The sequence below is a fragment of the Palaemon carinicauda genome, chromosome 5 (genome assembly GCF_036898095.1).
Source record: "Palaemon carinicauda isolate YSFRI2023 chromosome 5, ASM3689809v2, whole genome shotgun sequence".
Taxonomy (NCBI): domain Eukaryota; kingdom Metazoa; phylum Arthropoda; class Malacostraca; order Decapoda; family Palaemonidae; genus Palaemon; species Palaemon carinicauda.
The window spans coordinates 123,242,735-123,260,019 of record NC_090729.1 but is presented as its reverse complement, the minus strand read 5'-3'; the positions used below and the strand labels follow the sequence as shown (position 1 = coordinate 123,260,019).

General features: G+C 38.2%; 1 protein-coding gene across 2 annotated transcripts in view; it reads left to right on the top strand.

Annotated features, from left to right (window-relative positions):
- LOC137641457 (solute carrier family 4 member 11-like) overlaps positions 1–17,285 on the top strand; it is a 42,217-nt gene that overhangs the window by 7,432 nt on the left and 17,500 nt on the right. Inside the window, exons 2-8 of one of the 2 annotated variants that reach the window (XM_068374028.1) lie at positions 1,075–1,282; positions 8,294–8,407; positions 8,998–9,204; positions 9,617–9,875; positions 11,181–11,287; positions 16,154–16,165; positions 16,618–16,786. In XM_068374028.1, the coding sequence (XP_068230129.1) occupies positions 1,075–1,282; positions 8,294–8,407; positions 8,998–9,204; positions 9,617–9,875; positions 11,181–11,287; positions 16,154–16,165; positions 16,618–16,786 (1,076 nt within the window). The remainder of the gene's footprint in view (positions 1–1,074; positions 1,283–8,293; positions 8,408–8,997; positions 9,205–9,616; positions 9,876–11,180; positions 11,288–16,153; positions 16,166–16,617; positions 16,787–17,285) is intronic. The other variant, XM_068374029.1, reaches the window with a different exon arrangement.

The window sequence follows — 17,285 nt, the reverse complement described above, 5'->3', positions numbered from 1 at the left end:
TCCTGTTTTTAGGTGGAAAAATGTCGGCAATATTAATTGCAAAGATCATACGTTGCCATAAGTTAAGAAAACGACATTTGTCTGCAGTTGAAGTTAGTCGGAAATAGTCGATTAACATCAGTTATATGACCTAACTGCTAGCAATCAAATCATTCAAAGAACTTCTCCGAAACTTTTAATTATTTTTATTATCGTGAAGGTTAAAGGCAAAGATGGGGGACTGTAAAATCCACCTGTTGCTTGTTAATAAGCGATATTCTGAACGGACTTGATGGAAGTAACTATTCGTAGCGCAATCTGGCATCACTGCCAAAAGTCTGTTGCCGTCACCTGGTCGTACATTTTGCAAACCTGCTTGAGAATATGAATCATGCTTGAAGCGTCATATTGGAAAATTTGTCTATAGTATTATTACTTGTGAACGTTTTATGCACACTAAACATTTTCTGACACCTTAACACCTGAAGATACTAATTTGTTTATATTGGTATTATTACTTATGATAGGCCCATTGCGTTATGCACCCTTAAAACCTATGCTCTTATATCAACAACTGAAGATGCTCATTTGTTTATATTGATTTTGTTACTTATGTATATACTCTTTGCGCACACTTTAAACCTATGCTGTTTATATAAACCCAACATGGAAATACTCGTTTGTTATATTGGTATTGTTACTCGTGTATAAGCTTTATGCACACTTTAGACCTACGCTGTTTATATTAACACAAGATGAAGTCTAGATACTCATTTGGGTGCCGGTTTAGTATGTGGCCTACCTTTTGAATATGGCCTACGAAATTCTATCATTTTAGTATGTGGCCTAACCTAACCTAACAAGCCAGGCTGGCCACATACTTAACCAGAATAAAAAAAGGGTAGGCCACATATTAAACCAGAATAAAAAAAAGGTAGGCCACATCCTAAACCGACACCTTCATTTGTTTCTACTTGTTCCGTCGTATGCATATAGTATTTCACACATTTCTGTACATTTGATTATACGCTTGTCCAATTTAGTAATGTTAAACCAATTACAAGTTAATAAAGTGCCCTTTTCACCTCTTTGCAGCAAGAGAAACGGTGTTACTTCGCCCGAGGCCTCAGAGAAGACTTCCACCGCCGTATACCGCACTACCTCTCCGATTACAGAGATGGCGTCGTCGGTCACAAAACCGTTCAGAAGGTTGTGTCTACCACATTTTTCTTGTACTTCGCCTGCATTCTTCCTGCCATCGCTTTCGGTGTACTCAATGATCACAACACACACGGGAAAATAGGTGAGTATAAAGAGTTCTTCGGGCTCAGATGTACTCTCTGCTTTTAGATTTTTAATTTCGGTTAAGTAGCCAACGTGGAATTTCCACTTACTATTATGCAAACTTTCAAAATATTGTGTTATTTCAGTATAGAAATAAAGTAAAATTGGAGTCAAGAAATATTAGAATAGATTTTTTAAAATCATATTTTAATATAATTTTTTCATAGATATTTCGTATTAGGGATATCGATTTTGAAGTAATATTTTTAAAAGCTTGAAATTTCTCACAGGCACAGTTACGTTACTCGTTTCATTTTATGGAGTGCAATGTATAGACTAATTCTATATTTTTCTATTATAAATATGGATTATTACGTTAATAAGGTTTCAAGAACACTGTTGAGAGAGTTGAAGAATCTATCGTGTATTGCTACAGTACATAAACTTTAACGCAGAGATATACAGTACTTGTTTCAATGAAATTATCTATTCGAATAAAACCTGTGATGAGTTTGAAGATTATTAACTATGAAATCGCATAATTTATTATGCAGTGATTCAAGGTGTCGAAGGTTCAGTTGAGCTTTTTAATGTTTACTGCTATAAATAAATTCTCAGCTTCAACAATATGAAACCCCCCCCCCCCAGGGAAGAGAAACAGACTAATTGTAGGATCCAAAAATCCACGAACTTTGTGGTAGCGTCATCGCCTGGCGATTGTCAGACTGGGGTTCGAGTCGTTCAAACTCATTAGTTCTTTGGTCGCTTTAACCTCACCGTTCTTGTGAGCTAAGGATGTTGGTTTGTTTCGGAGCCTATTGGTCTATCTGCTGGATCAGCAGCAGCCATTGCCAGGCCCTTCTTGGTCCTAGCTGGGTGGAGAACGGGCTTGGGTGCTTATCATACGTAATATGGTCAGTCTCTAGGGGATTGTCCTGCTTGATAGGGAAATGTCACTGTCCCTTGCCTCATTCATGAGCGGCTTTAAACCTGTAAACATACTTTACGGCCTGTGCTAATGAGAATTATAGAATTTATTACGGAAGACTGACGGTAAACCTCGGAAATACAGATTGAAAGAATGTATGGTATTTTGGTTGACCATGCTCTCTAGGTAGGCCTATATAGCAACAAAGGGGAACATACAGTAGACATACTTAACCTTAGTGATGGGAAAAGGAAAGACGGGGACTCTAGTATAACGGAAATATATCGAGGATTAAAGAGTTTTGCAAGTTAACAAAGAATCTTCTTGTCACCAAACCTAGTAATAAAGGATCTCCTCAGAGTTAATTTTTACTTTGAGCCAAGCTACAACCCTAGCTGGAAAAGCATAATACTATACTACAACCCAAGATCTCCAACTGTTGTGAAGTAACCCAATGTGGAACAGAAATAGAAAAGTTATGAATAAATTGTCAAAGTAACAAAAAAATTAAATATATTAAGATCAGTAACTAAGCTAAATTGATGAATTATACATAAAGTGTGAAAAGTCTAAGTCAATAGATATTCGTTTGCAACGAGTGTGACGAGCCGAAGAGAAGTTTGTGGACTCAAAGGCAGTGTGAAAGCAACTGAGTTAGTATATTAAAGAACACACTCCTTTATATACAAAATCTCAAAGCAACAAGAATTTTCATGTTCAAATATTGACACTGTTACAGAGGAGAAAAGAGACATGAATTTTCAGGTTCGTTTTAGTGCGAGGGGAGAGCGAAGATACAAGCACAAAATGAACTATGTACGATCGTGTGACACACGGTTGGTACATGGCTCCCCCTCTAAAAATGACATACTGTACATGTTAAATAGGGCGCCCTGATCTAGAGAGGCGAACTGTAGGCGGGTCATCTGGCAGAAGATAAGCAGGTTTTAGACGATCAATGGAGACCCAGTCGTCTTTGCCACGAATGTTTAGTAGGAATGCTTTCGGACTGCGGCGGATCACAAGGAAAGGGCCCGTGTAAGGGGACGTTAGCGGTGGCTTGCTAGTGTCGTTGCGCAGGAAGAAGTGCGTTGCTGAGTGCAAGTCTGTTGATATTTGATGCTTCGCTGGGGGCTTGTAAGTCTGGCGGCACGGAGTAAATTTTCCCACGACGTGACGTATGCGCTGGAGATCGTCGAAGGATGTTGTAGAAGGAAATAATTCGGCAGGGACGACCAACGGGTCGCCATACACCATTTCAGCTGCCGAGACGTCGAGGGCGTCTTTAGGAGTGGTCCTTAGTCCCAGGAGGACCTAGGGAAGCTGAGTAAACCAGGTGGAATCCTTGCACCGGGACATCAAAGCTGCTTTGAGGGTGCGAGGAAAACGTTCAACCATTCCATTGGCAGCGGGGTTGTAGGCCGTTGTCTGATGTAGGGTGATGCCCAGGAGATTCGCTAATGATGTCCACAATTGAGAGGTGAAAGTGGTTCCCCTTTTGGAAGTAATATGCTCAGGGATACCAAATCTTGCAGTCCATCCAGAGAGTAAGGCAGATGTACATGAGGCAGATGTTGCAGTTTCCATGGGAATTGCTTCAGGCCAACGAGTGGAGCGGTCGATGACTGTAAACAGGTTACGTGTGATGTGGGTAGGGGCCCCACAACGTCGACGTGAATGTGTGCGAAACGACACTGAGGTTGAGGAAAGGTGCCCACAACGGAATCCGTGTGTTGATGTACTTTGGAAGTTTGGCAAGGAATACAGGCGCGGACCCAATCCTTAGCATCCTTAGAAATGAAGCGCCAAATGAACTTTGCCTTCAGCAGCTGTGGAGTAGAACGACACGAGGGATGTGAAAGGCCGTGATTGAAATCAAACACCTGCCGTAGCATGGGAGCAGGAATCCAAGGTCGTGGTCTACCAGTACTGACGTCACAGAGGAGGGTGGTGTTGGAGTCTTCGAGGGGAAGGTCTTCCCAACGGAGGGACGTGCAGGATGTCCTACATGCTTGATACTCTGGATCCTGTCGTTGGGCTTCAGCCAGGGCATTGTAATCCAATCCCAGTTGAATGGCAGCCAACGTGTTTCTTGACAGGGCATCGGCAACGGGATTCATTTTCCCAGGAACGAATTGAAGGGTGGAATTGTATTCAGCCACGGCGGAGAAATGTCGGCGTTGCCGGGCGGACCAGGCATCAGACTGTCGAGTAAAGGCGTGCACCAGAGGCATGTGGTCTGTGCGAATGACGAAGGGCGTACCTTCTAAGAAATGGCGAAAGTGACGGACAGCCAAGTGCACCGCCAGCAATTCTCGATCGAAGGTAGAATAACCCGATTCTGCCTTGGACAGTTTTCTGCTGAAGAAGGCCAATGGGCGGGGCGAGCCGTTGACCACCTGCTTGAGTATTGCACCAATAGCAACATCGGTGGAGAGAAGGAGAGGGGCATGTGGGATAGGAAAAGTGAGAGCCGCAGCAGTTGATAGGGCCTTCTTTGCATTGCAGAAGGCTGCATCTTGAAGGGGACCCTACTTCAGGTCCTTTGGCTTGCCCTTGAGGGCGGCGTAGAGGGGAGAAAGAGTGGCGGCAATGGCTGGCAGAAAACGGTGATAATAGTTGATCAGGCCCAAGAATTCCTGTAGAGCTTTGACGGTCAAGGGCACGGGGAAGTTCTGAACGGCTGCTACCTTCTCAGGGAGGGGATGGACTTCTTCAGGAGTGATGCGGTGCCCTAAGAACGACACTTCGTTGGCGCCAAAGGTACACTTGTCGTGCCTGACTACAAGGCCGTTTTGTTGCAGGCGGTTGAGCACGATGCGCAGGTGACGGAGGTGTTCCTCTTTTGAGGAGGAGAAAACAAGTATGTCGTCCACATAACATACACAGAAAGGGAGGTCCCGTAAGATACCATCCATGAGACGTTGAAACGTGGCCCCAGCATTACGAAGGCCAAAACAGGAGTAATTGAAGGTGTATGTACCAAACGGAGTGGTGATGGCAGTCTTGGAGATGTCTTCTGGGTTCATAGGCACCTGATAATACCCCTTCAGGAGATCGGGCGTAGAGAAAACCTTTGCTTTGTGCAGGTAAGAGGTCACATCGGCAATGTTTGGGAGGGGGTAGTGATCCGGTTCTGTTTGCATGTTCAGGCGCCTGTAACCCCCTCACGGACGGAGGGAGCCGTCTTTCTTCAGAACGATGTGTAAGGGTGACGACCATGGGTTGGAGGCTTTTTGGCAAAGGCCCATTTCCTCCATTTCGGCGAACGTCTGTTTGGCGGCTGCCAATCGTTCCGGTGCCAGACGTCTGAATTTTGTGATGACTGGGGGTCCCGTCGTCTTGATATGGTGATAAATACCATGCTTGGCAGGAACCGTGGGCGTTTGGCGAAGTCCTGGACGGAAAACTTCCGGGTACAATGTGAGGAGGTGGGCGTAGGCATCCGTGGGTGCGCTAATGTGGAGAGTGAGGTTAGAGGGGGCGGGTTGAAGAGGTGTCGACAAGTACGAGTCTGCATTGACCAATCATCGGTGGGCGACATCGACCAGAAGGTGGAAATGAGAGAGGAAATCCGCACCGAGGATTGGCAATGTGACGTCAGCAACGAGAAACTTCCAATTGAATTTACCGTTTCCGAACGATAATGTGAGGTTCTCGTAACATTAGGTGGGTATCGCAGATTCGTTGACAGCTACCAAGTGGACGTCGGCAGATGTAGACAGACTACGTCGTGTGATGAAGAGTTTCCTTGGCAAAAGAGAACGACAAGCACCCGTGTCTACCAAAAATCGCACGCCCGTTCCTGCATCATGTAAAAAGAAAAGAGTAGAAACGGGAGGCCACCGCCACGAGCGATGGCCTACTTGCACGTTTTTTGTCCACTGACAATCCTCGGCACATTTCTTTGCAGTTGCCCCGAATCTGAAGTGGTAGTAGCAAAACTGCGGCGGATGGGAGGTAGTAAGTGGCTGTAGAAGTCGTTTGTTGGGGCGTGAGCGATTGGTGGGTGGTGGGCGGCTTTGTCGCTGCTTCGACATTTGTGGGCGTATATGTCCTACGGCATTCATGTCAGCTTCGGTTGACATTGAATAGGCATCCTCTTCATCAGGGGTGGAGGCGTTGATGGAGGTCTTGAAGTGGCTGTCCATAAGGGTGTCGGCTTTGGTCATCAAGTCCTTTATGGGTAAACTATCGACATTTGGTATGGCAGCGCGTATAGGTCCAGGTAAACGGCGTATCCAAAGGGCACGAAGTAGGTTCACCTCACGAGGAGAGCTGTCTGCGGCAGGTTGAGGGTGAGCGATACTGGTCATTTCCCTGAGGGCAAGCGAAGCCCTTTGGTCCCCCAACGGTTGTTGCGAGAGCTGAAAAAGCTTTGCTACATGGGCGGCTGGCGACGGCGAGTACTGCTGCAGAAGATATGTTTTGAGGGCGTCATACGCTATTGGGGTGTCGCCTTGTTCACAAAGCCACCTTCTGGGAAGGTGTCCTTGGGTATCGCCGCGAGAACATAATCTGCTTTGGTGGTTGAGCGAGTCACGCCCTTGATGCGAAATTGGACTTCTGCGTGCTGAAACCAAGCAAATACCTCTCGGCTGGCGAACGGTGAAAGTTTCAATGAAGCAGCCGCAGCGCCAACTTCTGTAGAGTCCGTCATAATACCAACGATGGAGGGGCGAGGGGGGGGGGTGGAAGGCGGTGGGAGCGAGTCGACTTCCGGAGTCACCAATGTGATGAGCCGAAGAGAAGGTTGTGGACTCAAAGGCAGTGTGAAAGCAACCGAGTTAGTTTATTAAAGAACACTCTCCTTTATATACAAAATCTCAAAGCAACAAGAATTTTCATGTTCAAATATTGACACTGTTACAGAGGGGAAAAGAAGACATGAATTTTCAGGTTCGTTTTAGTGCGAGGGGGGAGCGAAGATACAAGCACAAAATGAACTATGTACGATCGTGTGACACACGGTTGGTACACGAGGTTGAACTTATGAAGTTCCCCCCATTCAACTACCAGCTTAAAGATAATTCCACAGTATGGCCCATAGCTTTAATAAAACTTATTGAATACTTGTACAGTAGTAGTATTAAGTCTTATAATAGAAAAAGGAAAGAATTTTATTATTAACTGCATACCTATACCCAGTTCTACGTACAGGATGGAGAATTCTGCATGCAAAGGATGGCGATTTATGAAAAATCTTGTGTAACATGCACAGAGAACTCAATGAGCGATGGTATACCAGAGATTGATATCCAGATCAGGAATAAATTATTTAATAAACCAAGTTTTTGTCCTAGAGGCCAGAGAGAACAGTTAGGCCTACTCAAAACATGGTAGAATGAAAGCATTAAGATATTGCCTCCGAATCGACTGACCAACGATATATTTTAAGACTTTCTCAATAAATCTTTTTTTGTGCAACTGAAAAAGAAACGCATCAAAATTCTAAAATAAATTTTCAATCTAGAACCACTATTACAATATTATGAGGGTTGTATAACCAAAGAAACTTTAATGCAAAGATCGGGATGATGAGGAGCCACTGCCCTCGACCTAATTACAATCGTACTTTTTATTAGGGTTCAAATACTGACCACGTACGTACCATTTACTAATTTCTTGTAGATCTCTATTTAGGCATTCAGTTTGCCAGATACCGCATTTTATGTACAAATTCTAAAATGTTAATGAATAATCCTCATAATTTACTTTCGACGATGCCCTAAAACAGTAAGGTTTATATTTGTAGAGGCAAAAAAGGAAAAGAAAGCACTAGTCTCATAATCACTAAATGTTTGATTCAGTCAGATAAGGCATTTTATGTACAGAGTCCAAAATATTCATGAATAAAATCCTCATAATATACTGTCAATGAAGCCCTAAAACAATATAAGATTTCTTTTTGTAGAAGCTAAAAAGCAATAGTCTCGTCACTAAATGTTTGATTCAGTCAGATAAGGCATTTTATGTACAGATTCCAAAATATTCATGAATAAAATCCTCATAATATACTGTCAATGAAGCCCTAAAACAATATAAGATTTCTTTTTGTAGAAGCTAAAAAGCAATAGTCTCACCTCACTAAAAACATTTCAGATGTCAAAAGGGTCATCATAGGACAGGTTATAGGTGGCGTGTTTTGGGGCGTTTTCTCTGGTCAGCCACTTCTCATCCAGCTAACTACAGCACCGTTAGCCATATACATCAAAAGTAAGTAAATTCATTTTATTTTTCCGTAATTCAAATAAAAAAGAATTATCAATTTCTGCTTGATGCTCATGTTTTGTGTAAGTAAATTAATTTCATTTTTTCTTAATTCAAATTAAAAAGTCATCAATCTCTGCTTGATGCTCATGTTTTGTGTAAGTAAATTAATTTCGCTTTTTCTTAATTCAAATAAAGAATAATCAATTTCTGCTTGAGATTATGTTTTAGTAAGTAACTTCATTTCATTTTTTCTTAATCCAAATAAAAAAAATATCTTTCTTAAGATGCTCATGTTTTGAGTAAGTAAATTAATTTTATTTGTTCTTAATTCAAATAAGAAAAATATCAAATTTTGCTTGAGATGCTCATGTTTTGAGAAAGTAAATTAATTTTATTTTTTCTTTATTCAAATAAAAAAAGAATTATCAAATTCTGCTTTGATGTTCATGTTTTGAGTTAATAAATTCATTTTATTTTTTCTTAATTCGAATAAAAAAATAATTATCAATTTCTGCTTGAGATGCTCATGTTTTGATATTGGCTTCCGTCCCATTAAAAGATATTTCTTGGTAACACACTTGTTTGTTTTCCAGTTATATACTATATCTGTGATGACTTCAAGTTGGACTTCAGAGCCATGTACTGCGCGGTGGGGTTGTGGAACAGCTTTTTCTTGATAGTTTACTCGCTATTCGACGTATCAAGACTGATGAGGTGGTCCACAAGATCAACAGAAGAGATTTTCGCCCTCTTCATTTCCATTGCCTTCACCAATGACGCATTCAACGATGTCAGAAAAAGTATGTTCTGTACTATTAGAGTATCTTAGATTTTTGTACTTTGACAATGGATTTAATGTGAATTGAGCATTAATATATATTTTTTTCTTTTTTGTTTATTAAACCGACAGTAGGCCAGGGATATGATAGTGTTAGGGTTTTGCATTGTACTTAACATTGGTAATCATTTTACTTAACATTAGTTTTCACATTTTAATCCTTTTGCAGTAGCCTAAACATTATTTTCTCTTTTTTGAAATATAACGTTTGTCCTGTTTTAAAATATGAAAATGAAGGTTCATTTTTGCAGTTTGTCAATATATTTTTAATATTTTGGTGGGATTAATAATATTTTTAGTGGAATTATCACTTATAGCATTTCCATTTCGTAATATGCTTTACAGCATTCACTCAACTGCGCACATCTTTCCAGATTTCAGGGCTAACTACTACAGTGACGCATGTCAAGGTGGTAGCAATAGCAGCTTGCAAAGCAACCACACAGCTTACGTAGTCTTAAAAAATTATTCTGAAAATTACGTAGTCAGTATAAGCGATAGTCACGGAGTAGACTCAAATGCTACCTTGACCCTTGTCGAAGATGTTTGTACCAGAGAGAATTCAATCCTTTATCTCCTGCTTATGCTGGGAACTCTGTGGCTGGGAGTTGTGCTGTACAACTTTAATAAGACGTAAGTACTGGACTCGTTTTCATTGGAAAATTGCATATTTTAAGAGAGAGAGAGAGAGAGAGAGAGAGAGAGAGAGAGAGAGAGAGAGAGAGAGAGAGAGAGAGAGAGAGAATCATGATTTATCAGTATGTGTATATTGATTTAATTATTGAAGGAAGAGAAATTGGGAACTCTGGTCCGGGATACTTGTATGACAGTGACCGTACCATTTAGCTTAATGGGAAAATGGTACGGTCACTGTCATACAAGTATCCTGGACCAGGGTTCGATTCCCCGCCTGCCAGGTGCTACTATATTGTCTTTGAGTGATTTTGCCTTGGGACCCTGATCCCGAGGTTGGTAAGAGAATCCAGACATTAATGTATTGAAATATATATATATATATATATATATATATATATATATATATATATATATATATATATATATATATATATATATATATATATATATATATATATATATATATATATATATATATATACACACACATTTATATGTACCCATAATATAGTGTACTGTATAAACAAGTAAATATCACATATGCTTAATTTTCAGTATCACATGGTAATAATTATAACATATGGAAGATCTTTGAAGTAAAATACATAATACAGTACTGTAAATAAGTTTCATACAAATAACTGTTGCAGTTGTTTCTTTATAACAATTTCAAAATAATCTACTTTTATTAGTCTAAAGCTTTTTCTCTCCATTTTTTTTAATTGGAAGTAAGCTGTTGAAATAATCATAAATTTAATTAATGTCTGAGATTAGGGTAACCAGAGAATTATTATTATTTATTATTATTATTATTGTTATTATTACTGTATTATTATTATTATTATTATTATTATTATTACATACATACATACATACATACATACATACGCCAAGGCACTTCCCCCTATTTTGGGGGGTAGCCGACATCAAATGAAACTGAAAAGGGGACCTCTCCTCTCTACGTTCCTCCCAGCCTGACAAGGGTCTCAACCGAGTTCGGCTGGTACTGCTAGTTATTATTATTATTATTATAAAATATCAAAATTATTATTAAATTGATTATTTATATTAAAATAATTTTTATTAGTTATTAAAATTGTTATTATTAAATCTATTAAAATTATTATTTATATTAAAATAATTTTTACTAGTTATTAAAATCATTATTAAATCTATTATTAGAATTATTATAAATATTGAAATTATTAAAATCATGATCATTAAAATGATTATTTTTAGCATTTAAATATGTTTATTGAACGTGTTTACGCTGCTCTCTAATATTACCATTTGTTTTCCCAGGCCGTACCTGAATGCCAATAAACGTGAGGTTTTAGCGGACTACGCCTTACCAGTTGCTGTCATTGTTTTGTCCTTCATTGGCTCCTACATCTTTAGTGATGTTCATTGTAAGTAGTGCATGGGAATGGGAATGCTCACAGCTGTAACAATTCATTTTAAATAATGTTGCCGTTCTTTAGCAGGTTTTATTGCAAGTATTTGTGCGTATTACAAGAGTCTGCTCAGTAAGACTAGTAGTTAGCTTGGAAATGTAAATATTCTTTTTATTATACAGGAAGTATGCTTTTCAAGTGTTTTATTATTTGTAGTAATAGAGTGGATGTGCCTTCAGTCTGCTAAGAGTAGTTAGTATTCATACTTGCTGTTAGTTACATTAGTCATATATTTGAATTTAGTGTATTCCTTAATTTTGAAAAAAAAAAACTTTGAGAATCATGTTTTACAAGGCATTGTAATAATTTCAAAGTACGCTTGGCAACCGTTGCAAATTTATTCCAACTCGTTATGGCAAAAAAGTTGTGCATGATAAGGGGAAGCCTTTCATCTAAGAGCTGAATGGTTATTTTCATGGTGATGCTTTTGTTGAATTTGTATAATACAATGTTTGAGGTCAATAGATGCATAAAAAGTCAAATAAAAGTGTACTTCATGGGGCAAAAAATTTGTTCTTGCACTCAGTCGATACAGTATACAATTTTTAAAGATGCCTAGGATTCCTAAATTATTATATTTGTTAGTTATGGAGCAAAATGTTAGTCTGCCTGAAACAAAAGTACCTGCAAAGTAAAGAGTTCCATGGTAGATTTCCTAAGCAAATTCTGAACCACATTAAATAATCTGGCCTTAAAACCATTGGTATTACACAATCAATATTTCATCTCTCATGAATAGAAATAAAATATACCAGGATGTTTCTGATAAATTCAACAAATCTTGACCAATTAAAAATTCAGGAATAAGTAAATTTGTGGCCACGCACATCATCTTGTGTGGTGTTGTCCTTTGATGTGACTGGGAAACTATAGATTGATTTGATGAGTTTTAAGATCATGGAGTTGGAAAGACTGATTATGATTGAACGCCAAAAAAAAAAAAAAAACATTCTTGTTGGGTGCCGTTCTTGTTCGTCTTTTGCTGCTGCTGCTGCGTAAAAGATAATAAGTCGATCTGTTTTATTGAAGTACTGTAATGAAAAGAAATTGTTCGACTAACCTGATTTTTGCTGCAATATCTTTATAAAGGGCTGTTTTCAACTATTCATGCCTAAAGCATTGGTTCTCAAAATTTTTCCAACCAAAGGATCCGCATTGTGTTTGCTGATACTTGGCTGAACCTCCTCCGTCTCCTTTACCCAACATAGTAGGAACCCCTTAATCTTCCTCACCCAATATAGGAAGGACTCCCTAAAACTCCCTCACCCAATATAGGAGGAACCCACCCTCTACACACACATACTGTGCATACATTGAACTACTGTATGTAACAGTGCAGTTTAGTATGTACTGGTACTAAACATCAAAATTCTCACCTTATTTAATGTAAGCTTATATCTGGGAACATAGACATCAAGACCTGGAACCATGTTTAACTGCAGATGCATATTGTGTGCTACATCCAACTTGCTTAGATATTTGTTTGTGGTTGCAATATAGAAAGAGAAAGTTTCTTCGAACATATACTGTATGTTGTTGCTGAGGACATACAATGTTTCAATGCTCTTTTTGCTAATTCAGAGTGCTCGTACGAGAGGTTTGCCCAAAAGGGAAGAAAATCCTTGTTGTATTTAGTTTTCAAAATAAAGTAAGTTGAAAAGTGTATTGGCTATTCTTTTTCATTGACCGAGAGGTTTTGCTTTATCACATTATCTGTATCTGTGAATGAGTTGCATAAAATACTCTCGTAGATTATTATTCAATTGTTATCTGTGCTTTACCATGCAGCCTCTTGCATTGGGAGTCAGATCCAAGAAAGTTTCGTTCAGGAATTCATGGGAGTCTGGCAAACATTGTCTGGTCTTTCTTTACAGAGCTGAAGAAGAACTCAAGCCTTAGGACTCAGTTTTTTCTTACATCAAAATGTTAATATAGAACCTAGTAATGATAATTTAATTTGAAAAAAAAAAAATATCTGCAAGATATGCCACCTGACATACTCAGTCTTCTCATGAATTTCTTATTTCATACACTCTTGAAATATTTTTTTTTTTTGTGAGATAGCCAGTGCACTTTGTGCATTGTAGCAGAGTTCTGTGAATGGACCTCCATCTCATGACACAGTACGCCAAACACTCAACAGTGAAGAGGCCTGTGTTGATGCAGTATTTTCTACCTTAAATACTTCATCAACTATCTCTTTTATATCAGTTGCTTTCGCTTTCACAGCTAGGGTCTTGTTTCACAACAGGTACAATGTTTTTTTCACAGCTAGTCTTGTTTCATAATGGGTAAAATGTTTTTTTTTTATAAGACCAATAGCACACTTTGCTGGGTCTGTCATTATTCTTGCTACGTCAATGCAGTGAGCTATGTACAGGTCCCACCTAAGATAAATTTTTGGTGGGGAAAGTGTCCAAGATTTGAAATATGTCCATCACTTGTTTTCATTTCAATAGCTTAGCAGAACCTTGGAGGAATAACGATTACTCCCCCCAGAGCACTACAGCAGATCTTTATATACAGACTTGTCTGAAACATAATGTGCAAACACAAAAGGACAGCTAGACCACCAACATCCGTAAATTTATCAAGTTCTGTAGTGAAGTCCACATAACTTTGTATATGATTTATTTACACAAAATGAGATATGGATGCTTGGTTTAATGGACCCTCCTCAGTTTTGTAGGACTCAAACTACTACTAGCCAAAACTTAATTACATTCAACACATTGTCCTTCAGGAGATTATATACTGTACATACATACATAGGGGGTAGCCAACATCAAACAAATGAAACAGAAAAGGGGACTTCTCTTCTCTACGTTCCTCCCAGCCTGACAAGGGACTCGACCGAGTTCGGCTGGTACTGCTAGGGGTGCCAGAGCCCACCCTCCCCCGTTATCCACCACAGATGAAGTTTCTTAACGCTGAATCCCCTACTACTAGGAGATTATATATATAATATGATACTGTATATTCAAGTCCAGTCCTCCATATCCAAGTCTTACATTGCAAGTCCAGACTGTTTGAGTCAAGAGTATGACTGTAAGATTTAATATCATAAGTTTGTTTTCTATTCTGATCCATCAAGCAATCAAATTATAAAATCTATGTAGAAGTGCAATTACCAGCCACCCATTGAGGCATTACCAGTTGTGAATTATATGATATTTTAAAAGCTAGTGATAAATTGTGATGTTGGATTATTCTCAGGGTACAAGTTGTGTTTCCTCTTGCTACACATACTGCACTGTAATGCAGTTAGTCTGCATATTTTGTACACCAGCTTTCTCGGGCATCAGACAATCCAAAGCAAACTACACTGACTCACTCGTGAAGGGAGCTACTGAAAGTATTAAGTGGATATTTATCATAATGGTAGAGGTAGAAAAGAGACAATACAGTAGCAATGGTCAGCACCTTTTATAGATTAAAACACTGAAATCAACCCCATGTCCTCTGGTCTTGAAGAGGAAGAGAGCCACAGCTTCTAAACCATGGCCTTCCACTGTCATGGGTTTTGAGTTCCCCATTTGAGGGTAACCATCTATATGCTCCCTCTGTTTGTTTCCAAACAGTTTATTGGTTAGGCTTAATAGAAGAGCCTAGGATTGTAAGTTGTGTATCAAAACATTGCATACCCGGTCATCTTTGATCTTCGTTTTCAGAACCACCATATACTATTTTTATATGTATATCATCTTTTTATTTCATTTTTATAATTGATTCTGTAATTCTGTGTCTGTAACCATACTGGGTTGGACTCGAAGGTTTTATAGCATTTTGTTTTTCCAGCAAGGGTTGCAAGTTGGCTTGTGGTAACAATGAAGTAATAAATTCATTCATTAATCAAAGGATTGTTAAAATCTCAAAGAATGAAGTTTAATCGGATTTCATAATTCATAGCAGCTCTTGGTCTTCTTGGTGGAATCTTGTATGGGTACATTTAGAAAGAGATGGCCAATACTTTTTGGATCTTTGTTTACATTTCATGATGGAATTTTCTTTAGCCAATTTGTCTGTGTACCCAATTCCTGGCTCCCATAGGTTGATCATGTTCCAGATTATTAATATAAACTCTTGATTGTAAAGGTTCTATGATAATTGGGCAGTCTTACTATAAAGCCTAAGGTACAGTATAGTATTTTCCAAGATATTTATAGACTTTATAGTTCGTTTTCATGAACAATTTCAAAAACTTTCCCATCCTATTTGAAATTGGTGTGGTTATGAAAATATATTCATTAGTAAGGTATACTATTTTTATAGACTGATTTTAGCCATAATCTAAGTTGTTTGGTTAACTTAATGGCCAACTTTTTAATTGGCCAATGTATATGTTTATGTGAATGTACAGTATCATCACTTGATATACATGTAAAATTTATATTGGCAAGTATAGCCTACCATGTAAATCTTGTTTTTATCTACTTTACACTTCCTATAAATATAGTTTGCGTTTCCATTTTTTTAGTCTTATGGAATGACTAGGACACATGTTTTATCACACAACTGTCCTAGGACCATTAATATAAGTGTGAGATACTTTCAAGTTAGTAAAAATAATACAGCACTGTGCTTCATTTGTAGATTTTAATTTTTTTATTTTTTGGATGTTTCTTCCTTTTTTGCTATGCAGCCATGCATGTACCGTTTATATTTCGTTAAACGATAGAAATGTTTGTCTTGAACCAACCTAGAATAGTTTTAGAATATTTTAGCTCTTTGTTTTTATCAGTTTTTTTTTTTTTTCATTTTACTTCTTGTTTGATTATTTCTTTCCCTTTATTTTCCAATGCTTTCTTTTTTTCTTTTCAGTGTACAATGCGAGTAAGTGCCATGGAAGATTATTTTGTCTCCATTTTCCTTGGAGGTGGTGATCAATTAACAATTTGATGATGATGCATCTTCTTCATCGTCAGTCCTGATGTTGCCGTTTTCAATAGCACCCCTATGACTTTATTTACAGTATTGTCAAGACGAAAAAAAACAAAATTAAATGGAAGACTGTAAATAGGTCATAGAAATAGTTTGCTTGGGATTTCTCGTTTTGTTGCAGATTGTCTTAACATAGTATACTCTATCTTGTTTTGTTTTGAATAGAATTATAGTTTTAACATTTTTCTTTATAATTTTCCTAAGGTAGTTTTTTATTTTCTAAATCTTATTTAAATTTCATTTTTTCGTGTAAATTAAAGTTATCGACATAACAGAAATTTAATTCTTTAATTTTCAGTGATGTATTTTCTGGGTCTAATGAAATATTTAATTTCTTTTTACAGTGGAACACTTCCGATATGATGACAATTATGATGTGTTTAAATTGGCCCCTCTCGAGTTATTGCCACTCCCTGCAATTTTTGCCTGTATGGGTCTTGGGTTTTCACTGTCGATGCTCTTCTTTATGGACCAAAATATTGGCTCAGCAATGGTCAACAACCCTTGCAACAAGTAAGTTCATTTAATTACTGTACTTGGATATTAGTCTTTAGTAAATATCCAGTACTGTAGTTTAGTATTAGTTGTCCATTGTTAGATTACAAAGTACTGCTGTCAACTTTTAATCTGAATAATCCCATACAATTAAGAAACAGTTGGGAGTGGGTGGGTTGTTTCTTAGCATTATTATTGATTTTTTAAGTAATAGATCTCAAAGAGTTGTTGTTGATGGGCACCATAGTGATTATAGGAATGTGATATCCGGTGTTCCACAGGGTAGTGTTCTTGGCCCATTACTTTTCATACTATATACACATGACATGTGGTTTGGCCTAGAAAACAAGCTTGTAGCATATGCAGATGATGCAACTCTCTTTGCATCAATTCCATCCCCTGAATGTAGATCTAGGGTTGGTGAATCCCTTAATAGAGATTTAGCTAGAATTAGTGCATGGTGCAAATTATGGGGTATGAAGTTGAATCCTAACAAAACTCAAAGTATGATTGTAAG